Here is a 10,839-nt window from a genome sequence, read left to right as displayed (position 1 = left end):
TGGGGTGGAGAGGGAACAAGCTCAACGGAGTATGAAAATGCAGCCAGTGCTGGCTGCGCTGCCGCAGCGGTGTGACCACAACTGGAAAACATCTGGAAAAAATATCCCCTCACCTGGGTTGGATTTTGCTGGGGGTCACGTTTGGAGTCGTGCTCGGTGGCACATGGTTACGTCATGCTGCTTTTCCCAGGCTGTGGTAGAGCTGTTTGCCTGACGGGTCGTTTCCACACGTGCCCGGCGCACGGGGCACCCTGCGTACGGGGCACCTGTGAGTTGCTTCACCGCCCGCCATTTCCGAGGGGATTTAACTCGTGTCTCTGCACCCAGCATGACAGGGAGTGTGTTTTACTGGGAGCACCCAGAAAAACATCCAATCCTGGAGGTGGCTGATCACTTCTGTATGATACTGGATGGAGATTTTTAATGCCTGCTTACAAATGACTCCTGTATTTTGCTGCAGGACACTAATAAACTTGCTTTTCCCAGCCGGTGTATTGTGGTGCTGTGAAGGGAGCAGGTCCCAGCCTGCCCCTGCTCCCCCTCCCCGGTATTCAGATGCAAATGGGCTTTGTGCTCATTCCTCATAATTGCTTTGCATCCCGCCTTGGGCTTCCAAAGGCACCCAGCAAATAATGTTTGCTCAGGCTGCAATTTGGACTATACATTATTTGTGATAACTATAGCTACGAGGTATCATTTTGCTGTCTCATTTAAATGTTATGCATTTCAGGGTGTTTTACACTTACCAATAAAGTCCAGTACTGGCGAAGATGCGCTTGCGCAGGTCAGCGCCGCGGCTGCTGTTCCTGTAAAGCATTTATTAAAATGGAAAGCAGCCTGATCTCTAGTTCATGTTTTAAAACGCATCTGGATTTTAGAGCCGACCCTTGGCAGTGTTATGTTATGATTTTATTTATCTTGATCAGCGTATAATTTACTATATCGAGGTTATTGCTGTCATGTTACCAAACTGATGATCAGAATGAAGCTAAATAGTTCTTGGGATATTTTTGCCAAATTTATTATGTTTTCAAGCATTTTAGCCACTTGAGTACAGATAATGAAGAGCTGATTTATAGACCCATTTCCATACGCCTTTAACATCTAAACAGGCATCTGGGTGGAGGGTGAGCTGATGTGCTCTGACCTTTGAGGGTTAATTGGAATAGATCAGCTGAAGACCTTGTTGTCTAATATACAACTATTAAGTGCTTTTATACAATGGAGACAGATATAAAATATTTTATACAATAGGATATTTTTCTCTCCTGGTATTAATATAATTCTCTTCAAGGCTCTATCCCCTGGGCTGTTCAGTGGCTCTTCAAAATCCATACATGCTCCCTCGAGAATGCAATCTGTTAATGAGCTTTAAAAAACAACCCATATATTAAGAGTCACAGACAAATTTATAGGTATTTAGCTTTTAAATAAATGTTGGTTTATTTTATGCTACAAATTCCAAAGCATCAAGTTGTCAACAGATTAAATTATGGTTCCACCTGATGAAAGCTGGTTTGAAAACCCAGCTGGGACGGGGGCTGGAGGGAAGCTCCTGCAGTGGCGGAGGACGGGAGGGCAAAAGCCCCAACTCACCCATCTCTGTACCTGAGAATTGCTGCTCCTCTGGGAATTGCATTTGGGTTTGTAGGGGAGAGTAAATCATTAACAGCTGTAACTTAATTGCTGTCTTTAGGGATGCATTGGCAGTTGCTGGGGGAAAGCAAGACCCGGTCTCCCCAAAGCAGAGGGAGGACTGAGTGTCACATGAAATCCCATTTTCAGTTCCTGTGCTGCAGTGCAAAGGGCTGGGTACGAGTGCTGAGACTTGTGCTGCTGCTGCTGCTTGTGGGACGAGTCTCATCTGCACGTGGGTGTGATGGACGTAAGTTCTGCTCCTGAACTCGGGCGAGTTCCTGCTTTGCCTCGTTACCAATGGGCTCCATCAGCCATGCGGGTGAACTCGGTTAACGGGGTAGAGCGGCCTGCTGCAAGGAAGCTTTAATTGTGTACAGCAGGGGATGGTCAGTGCTTTTTAAATCTGTGCGTGTGAGTTCTATGCGTAGCTGAAAGCCTGATCCTGCGGGCCGGGGGACGGGCTGCTGAGTGGCAATTCCTCATTTCAGAGCAAACCCAAACCCCTGGGAGTGCAGGAGCAGGCGCAGGAGCAGCACCAGCTCGTACTCGTGATGCCCTGAGTGAAGCAGCACCGGACCCCGAGACGCTGTGAGCGGGTGGCTCAGTGGTTTAAAACATGTAAAAATGCTGATCCCGATGTGTCAGATAATTTCAGACTTAATCAAAACCTCTCCTGTGAAACCAGCAGTGACACTTCAGGGCAGCGGTGCTGTGCCGCACAGCGAGGGGGTCTGAATGCGAGTGAAGCCGTAACTTTATTAGAGAGCCAATTGAATAGAATTACAGTAATTACTGCTTGATGTAATTAAGCACTGGGGCAGGGCTCGTGCAGGGCTCGTTCTGTTGGTCTCGGCTGCTGGCGGGGAGCACTCGCCTCTACCAGGAGGGAGCGAGTGTGACCGTGTCGGGTTGTAAAATCTCTGTGGGTACGAGGTGGGAGAGTTTTTCAGCTGCAATCCCTGATGTGTGCGGTGAGCGGAGCCTCCCGTCCCTTCCCCACCTGCTCAGCATCCTCTGCCTGCAGCAGGAGAAGAAATCACGGGGCTCTGGGGGCTGGGGACTGAGGGGAGCCATGGCAGCTTTGGGCAGGGAAGGGCTGTGGGACCTCCCTGCCCACTGGTGTGAAGAGGGCAGGTGGGGCATGGCTACTCCCAAAACACACCAAAACATTTGTTGAACAGGAAGGTTTTGGGGTTTTGTTTCTAGCACTGCTGTGGGATGGCAGCACCTGGTGAGGCTGTTCCTGAGCCCACCAGCCCGGCAGTCCTCCTACCCACCCTGGGAGCAGGGATATGGCTGCACAGGGATGCTCAGGAAGATGAACCCGCATGATCATCTAAAGTGTGTTAGTGAAACCAGTTTAAATCCCCAGGAGACAGTTTTACTCCAAATTTCAAGTGCTTTTCATTCAGTTCAGTGGTAAATCAAGTCACGTTGAACTGATGCTGCTTTAATGGTGTGTGAAGGTTTAATGCTGTTTAATGAATCCCTTTTTCCTTTGGCGCTCTCCCGTTACCTGGCCCAGCCTTGCTGCTGCCCAGCTCCAGGGACGGCCATGGGCTGGGGGCTCCCCGGGCTGGCAGGGGGATCAGGTAGGATGGATGTGGGGGAGGGTAAAGCACCTTGAGCTGCAGTGATGAGCAGCAGGAGAGTTCAAAAACATCCTCCTTCTGCCAACAGACACCAGGGTCAAAACAAGCCAAGGTGGCCAAACCTCAAATACACAGTTACCTGCGAGGGCAGAGTGGGTGGTGAGGGGCCCATGGGGTCATCATCCCCAACAATGAGGGTGATGACCCCTCAGCTGCTCTGTGGGACCCTCCTGGCTGCTGCAGCACTTTGCTGCTGCTGTGCACCACCCACAAGTGCCAACCCCGCGCTCAGGCGGTGGCACAGCGCCCACCAACACGCTGGAAAGCTGCACATGGCCAGGGACAGGAACAGCGGCCACCGGCCGCGATGGGGGGCTGCTTTCCCGCCCTTCACTGCCAGACCCCATGGCGGGTGGGCACACTGGCCCTCCTGAGGGAACCAGTGGCATCAGCCAGTGCAGGTGTCACAGCACCCATGCCCAACAAGATGCTGCTCAAAAACTCAGCAGTTTTAAGACCAGGGAGTTGGGGTTTGACTTTGAGGGGGTTGAAGTAGGAGGGTCGGTCCAGCCAAGGTGCAGCTGCTGGCTTTCTCCCTGCTCAGCCCTTAAACATGTGTTGAACCTTCCCTTGCTCATTAAATCCATCTCTGAGCACAGGGCAGCACCATGGAGCTCGCTGGGCTCACTGCAGTGTCCCACCCCACCTGTTTCTCTTGGGGGGGCTTGTGAGAAATGAGATTGATCTCTCTTTATTCACAAAAAAATCCCTCACCAAGGAGGGTTCAGAACAAGGAGGGGCTTTAGACTGAAATTAAACAGGCAAAATAATGCAGAAATGTAGTTTTTATAGCAGTTTTAGCTGATGGCAGGGCAGGTGGCAGTCATCTCCAGGCCAGGGACGGGGCAGCCTTAGGCAAGAATTCAGTCCTTCCCACCCCAAGTAATCCTGCAGCTGGACTGAGAACACTCATAAGGTACCACAGTCGGAGGCACCATAGACTGAGACTCTACCTGGTTCCCTCTAAGGTACATACCTCTATTTTCCCAGCAGCCCCCACGCAGAAGATGAGATGCCCCCAAACGCGTAGGTTTTAATAATGAAGCTGTTGGCACACGTGCTCAGTGATGGGACCTCATTGAGTCCAGTGGTTTATTCACAAGTGCCTTTACACTGGTGCCATCAAAACTCAACGCTGTTGCCTTGAATTATCTGTAACTGACCTCAATCTACAGCTGCTTTCATCTTAATTCCTGAATGATGGTATTTACAGAACCAAGGAGTTCCTTGAAATAGCCGTCTCTGTCACCCTCCCTCTGCTCCTCCGCTGCCAGCTCCTCGTACTCGCTGCGCAGAAGGCTGAGGGTGGTGCTGAGGGCCTGGTCCCCCTGGTAGCGCTCCTTGCAGAAGGCCATCAGCATGCCCACCAGCTTGAGGACCTTCTCCCGAGTGTCATGCTCTGGCATGGCCAGCAGGTTGGAGACAACCACGCACCAGTCCTGCTCCACCACCGCCGGGACCAGCTTGACTTGCTGATACTGCTGGATTTTCTCTTCCATTTGATCTCCATGCTCTGAGTCCTCAAGCAGCATCTGTGGAAAGTGGTGGAACATGGATTAATATCAGAGAGGAACTGCTCCCAGCAGGTAACACATCGCGGGAGAGTAGGATGCACGTCCCATAACACCTGCCTTGGAAGGTGACTTGCAACAGAAAACCAAGCTGAGGTTGTGTCCTGGTTCCCTGTTGCCCATGCATGAAGGTGACCACAGGGGCTGGTTGCCCACCCTGGAAAACTCTTGGTAACTGGGGAGTTCAGTATCACACAGCCCTGAAAGGGGACTCAAGGAGAAGGAAGTTCAGCAGAAGACCTGTAACAGCTCTGGGTCTGCTGGACAGGCTCCTTCAGCACCTAACAAACATCACTGCTGGGCTGTGTGCTGCTCTGTTGAAGAGATGGACATCTCTGTCTCCTCCAGCCACAGCCAGGCCTTCCCCTCCCAGCCTGGTCCAGAAAACCCCAAATACTGAAATTCTGCAGAGATAGTGCTGGGAGCAGAAAGGTGCCCAGAGGGACCAGGGCTGCCGGCTCCCATCCCAGCAAGAGACCTGCTCCGAGCAGCACCGTGGACGGGGGGAGGAAGGGAAACCTCCTGCCACCACCCCAACACCTCTGGGACAAGGCTTGGGTGGTGGAGTGGCTCTGCTCCCAACAGAGCGCTTCTTGCAGCTTGGCTGGTGGCCCCCTGTGATAATTACTGTCTGTGCTTCACTAATTAGTTCTGAGTAGGCTGCTTGCCTCGGACTGCGGAGGCAGATGAGGGCTTCTGCGAGGCTGGTGAGCAGAAATGCAGCCCTGGGGAGGTGAGAGGGTGGCCAGCGTGCCCAGAAGCTGCCACGAGAAGCAATCGGACAACCCTGTCCCCAGGGGCTGCTTGGGTCCCCGAGGGCACCCGTCACATTTCCTCTGACCTGTCCCCTGGGCAGCTGCTGCGGGGAGCTTGGGCACGCTGTGTTATCCCACTGATGGATGGGATGTGGGGGCACAAGGAAGGACAATGCTGAGGAGAATTCTCCTCTCCTAGTCCTCTGAGAAGGCTGCCTGCTAAATGCACAGGATTTGGGGTGAAAAGGAAAGAAGGTGGCAGAAAAAACCGTTCAGAGCCCCGGCAATTGGTGCTTCAGCACAAAGAGCTGCCGTGGGCAGTTTATGATTTTCAAACCAACCTATTTGACTGTCACCCAGCCCACCCCAAATCTGGCATCCCTGATGAAACCTGCCCTGCTCTGAGGGCTCTCCCGTCTCCTCCATGAAGGGGCTGGGTTTGATACACAGCATTCCCAGTCCAAAAATCAACAAAAAAATCGTTATTTTAACATAAACCCGAGAATCTGCCACGGGCCCCAGCCACAGCAGAGCTGGGAACAGACGGAGCTGCCGGAGGGGCGGCCGTAAAACCCGCAGCAGGAGCAACCGGGAGGGGTTGGGGGAGATGCCCACGTACGCTCCCTTTCCCTGCGAGCAGGCAGACGGGATCGCTGCACCCCAGAGCCAGCACCTGATAAAATAGCAAACCCACTACAATAATTTGCACCTTGACAAAGTCTCCCAGAAAACAACTGTTGCAAACCGCAGCCGTGGCTCTGCGGTGCCTGAAAGCCGAGCAGTAGAGCAGTAATGATCTGCGGGGCAAACGGGCAATAAACTGAGAGAAAGCCGTTTGATTTCCATTCTCTGGAGTGAGAGAGATGCTCGGACTGAACAACGAGCGATGACAAGGAAAGACGGGTTTTCAACTGACATTTTCAGCAGGGATCCCAGGTATTTGAAAATAATCCCCTGAACGTGGCAGGCTTGGCTCCAGCAGGCAGGGGCACGGCGGCGGCTGGGCCCCCGGCACTTGGCTGGACGCCGCAGCCGAGCTCACCGCAGGCCGGTGCCTACGCTCCCTACCTGTGCCCTGGCCGGTGGTGGTTTAATGACAAATCAAGATTTCAGCTTGCTCTGGGCTCTCCCAGGCACTCGTGGGCTGGAGGGAACTCATCCCAACAGCACGGACCAGCACCAGTGCCGGATCAGTCCCTCCTCACCCTCAACCTGTGAGGACGCTCGATGGCCTCTTTGGTTTGGTGAGAGGCGAAGGTGAGGGGAGCCTGGTAAGGTCCCATCCCCTCCCTCCCAGCTCCTCACCTTCTCCACGATGAGGTCATAGAGGAGTGTCACCACACGGACGTAGAGGGTTTCCATCCCCTTCTGCCTGAAGAGGCTCCTGAGGACCTGGAGGCCACCCAGTTTGAGGAACTGCTGCTGGGCATAGGGAAAGTGTCTCAGCATGGAGGACAGTGCAAAGAGAGCCTGGTAGGGAGAGAGGTCCATCAGTATGGTGGCCACAGCCGCCAGCTCCCTTCGTGGCATCCCATGGGGACAAGAGAAATTCGCCAACCCATTTGTGTGAAGCTCCCCAGCATATGCATTCAAATTTCTCCTCACCAAGATGTGCCTCCAAGACCCCCTTTTTCTCCTGATCCTAACCCTCCCTGGTGCTGTGAGGCTGCCCAAACTTGGGTGACTTCCACCCAAACTCTAGCCCAGACTGTCACCATGTTCACTAGAGCAATAACCCAGAGGGACCTGTGACCAGCACCTGAATGGACCCAACACCATCGCTTCTCCTCGCAGATCACACCCACCAGACCTCAGAACAGAGCCTGGCTATGGGCTAAGGATGGGGCAAAGCAGGGTCCAGCACCGCCCAGCAGAGCCAGATCCCCTCGAGAAGATTTGGACACCTGGGGAACATCCTCTCCCTCGCACCCACACAGACAGAGGGCAAGACCATGCTCCTTCCCAGGACACGGCCCCAGAGCAGGCTCTGTCCTGGTGCAGCATCACACACTGCCAGCGCGAGACACCAACACACCTGCGCCTGCCTCCTGGGCCTCAAGCGACACGGGGTTAATGCCCAGCATGCAATTAGGGGCCCACTGCTGGATTTCACACTGCTCTGGCTTCTGAGGAGCTGGGTGTGCAGAGGGGACAGGCTGACACTGCCCGGGGCAGGGCTGCTGCCTGAGCGGGGACTGGGACCTGCATCTGGGTGCCTGCCAGCAGCCGAGCTGAGCCGGCGCCTGCGAGGTGAGCACACATCTCCTGCTCTCCGGGGACAGATCCGAGCTGACAGCCATGTCTTTCCCAGTCCCATTTGTTTCTATTTTCCATCTTCCAAGTTGCTGCTGGGGAATTGGAGGATGTTTCCATCTCTTTTTTTAACCACAGGCCAAAGGGCAGGTGAGGGAAGAAATGCACTTCTGGCCTCGCTGCCGTGCAGCGCTGAGGGAGTCCTGGGCTGCTGCCCTGTGCCGGACAGGATGGGGCACGGACCTGTCCTCGGGATCCTGGCCTGGAGAGAGCTGGGAGATTGTACATAGCACAGGAACTGGAAATTAAAAGCTTCTGTCCTTCTGGGAAAGAGAGTTTAACCCTCAGAGGCTCTCCTAAGACCACGTGTAAATGCAGACAATACTGAGCTCATCCCTCTCGCTCTTCTCCAGGGGCTGCCAGCGGGAAGCGTTCAGGCTGGCTGGAACGAAGCATCTTGCACCCACCACCTAGGGGATCATGCAATTCTGGGGGGGGCATCTGCACACCCAGCCATCCCTTCTCACCCCAAAACAAGCTGTGGATCGAGCCAGTCATTCCTGGGAAGAGTTCCCAAGCAGGGAGCATCCTGTGGTGCACCTCTCCAGCTGGGACCTCCTCTCACCTGTGGCCAAAAGCAATAGGGTCCCCCAGCCTCTCCAGTGTCCTTCACCTGCTGGAGGACCCTCCCCATGGACTAAAAGGGAACGTGCTCATGGGAGCCTGTTCAAACACTGGCAGCACGCCGCTGTTTGTGGAACAGCAGGTGTATTAAAGATGAAGGAAGGAGCTGGTGGTTCCCCTGCCCCGCCGAACCCTCTCTTGCCCGAGGTCACCGTGCTAAACAGTGTGGCTGGGTTTTGGGGAGCAGCCAGATAATTTGAAGGCCCGTAAACAGAGGTGGCATGGCACGCTAAAGCGAGGGTAATGAGATCTCATGCTCCAGGGAGTACGGTGAGGAGGGAGGGAGGGAGGCGGCAAGAAAGCCCTCACCTCGACGGACAGCGCTGCACATTTGGCTGGGGGCTCTCGGCACTGCTCGGCTTGCTCCAAACCACCACCAAAGGCAGGACACGGGGCTGGCTCCAGCAATTAGCTCCCTCCAAATGTCAGCTCCCATGTGTGTTCACCTCTGAGCGATAGGCCTGCCACAGGGACCCCCCGCCTTTCCTCCCAGAGGAGCTGCAGCACAGAGCCCTGTTCCCTGTGGGGCTGGCAGAGTGGCTGTGTGTGCCACTGCTGGCAGTGGGGCTGAGACCCACAGCACCAGGGGCCAGGGCTGCCAGGGGTGGTCCTGCACCTTGGGGTGCACTGGAGCCCACCGAGCATGGGGAGCAGTGCAGTGTCCCACACTCTCACAGAATCCCAGCATTGCCTCCATTGGAAAAGCCCTTTAAAATCATCAAGTCCAATCATTAACCCAACACTGACAAGTCCCTGACTAACCCATGTCCCTCAGCGCTATGTCTACACGATTCTTCAGTCCCTCCAGGTAGGGGGACTCCACCACTGCCCTGGGCAACCCCTGCCAATGCCTCAGAACCCTTTCAGCAAAGAAATTCTTCCTCATCTCCAATCTAAACCTCGCTGGGCACAACTTGAGGCCATTTCCTCTTGTCCTGTCACTTGTTCCTTGGTTGAACAGACCCACCCCCACCTCTCTGCACCCTCCTTTCAGGGAGCTGGAGAGAGCCAGAAGGTCTCCCCTCAGCCTCCTTTTCTCCAGGATCAACAACCCCAGTTCCCTCAGCTGTGAACTCATCACACTTGTGCTCCAGACCCTTCCCCAGCTCCATTGTCCTTCTCTGGACACGCTCCAGCACCTCCATGTCCTTCTTGGAGTGAGGGGCCCAACACTGAACCCAGCACTCGAGGTGTGGCCTCACCAGTGCCCAGTACAGGGACAAGGGAACCTCCCTGGTCCTGCTGGCCACGCTATTGCTGATCCAGGCCAGGATGCTGTTGGCCTTCTTGGCCACCTGGTCACTGCTGACTCACGTTCAGCCAGCTGTCAATCAATACCCATGTTGTCAGTCATGTCCCCAGGAGCACTTACATCGAGTTCAGCACAAACAAGGATTTACCCAGAAATGCATCCCTGCTTGCTCACCTTCTTCTTGACAGCCAGGGGTTGTTCCGTAGCCAGAATAACCAGGAGCTTCTGCAGTGCACCCCCCTCGATGGCTTCTATCTGGACTTTGGGGTTGCTGCAGGGACAAAAGCAAAGGCAGGTCACCAACAGAGCGAGGCACAGCAGGGTGGGACAGACCCCAAGTCTGTCTGGGGCAGCACTTGGCAACGGACATGAATGAGGATCAGTCCAGCCTGATCCCAGAGTGAATTCCCTCAGCTCCCATCAATTGTGGCTCGTGCTTATGGAGAAGCTGTGAAGCTCTGTGGGTCACCCCAAACACAGCACACGACCAAGGCAACCTGAAGCAACAGCAACAGGGCTGGGGAAGGGCACAGGTCATCCACACCACCCCCAGCACCTGCCCACGTTCCACCCATTTTCCCCTGGCAAGGTGCCCTCCCCTGGGTTTCCCTCGCAGCAGCTAATCCCCTCACTCTGCATCACATCTGTCCCTGAACAGCCTTTTATTTCGGCTCTCACTTCCCCCTCTCGCCCGCTCCTCCCTCGCTGTGAATGTGCTGATTGATTTAAACGCTCCTGTGCTGCAGCTCACCTGGAGGAAGGTCCTGCTTGTCCTCGGAGCCTCGAAATCACTGATCTCACCACCCACACACCACTTGCATCCAGCACTTTTCTCCAAGGACTACAAATGGCTAAATCCATCCCTCTGCAAGAACCTAGGCTAAAATTTCAGGTCTGGATGTGAACAGCTGCCCCGGGTGCAGGCAGATGAAGACAAGCCTTGTCCACAGTCCATGCTGCCCCCGAGTACTGGCCATGCAGACACTTTGCAAACCCACTTCTAGTACACCCTTGAAGGTAGCAGAGAGGTTAGA

The 10,839-nt window shown here is 54.6% G+C and overlaps 1 protein-coding gene across 1 annotated transcript; it reads right to left on the bottom strand.

The window, feature by feature from the left end:
* Positions 1–4,471: 4,471 nt before the first annotated feature.
* On the bottom strand, positions 4,472–10,076 carry LOC104524417 (nucleotide exchange factor SIL1; the record flags this gene model as incomplete). Its single annotated transcript, XM_010167286.1, has 3 exons — positions 4,472–4,822; positions 6,922–7,086; positions 9,980–10,076. Coding segments are annotated over 3 exons (613 nt in total), but the record flags the coding sequence as incomplete, so codon positions are not given.
* Between the last annotated feature and the right edge of the window lie 763 nt (positions 10,077–10,839).

Source organism: Antrostomus carolinensis, unplaced genomic scaffold, assembly GCF_000700745.2.
Source record: "Antrostomus carolinensis isolate BGI_N321 unplaced genomic scaffold, ASM70074v2 scaffold25984, whole genome shotgun sequence".
NCBI classification, from domain to species: Eukaryota; Metazoa; Chordata; class Aves; order Caprimulgiformes; family Caprimulgidae; genus Antrostomus; species Antrostomus carolinensis.
This window is presented reverse-complemented; position numbering and strand designations above follow the sequence as displayed.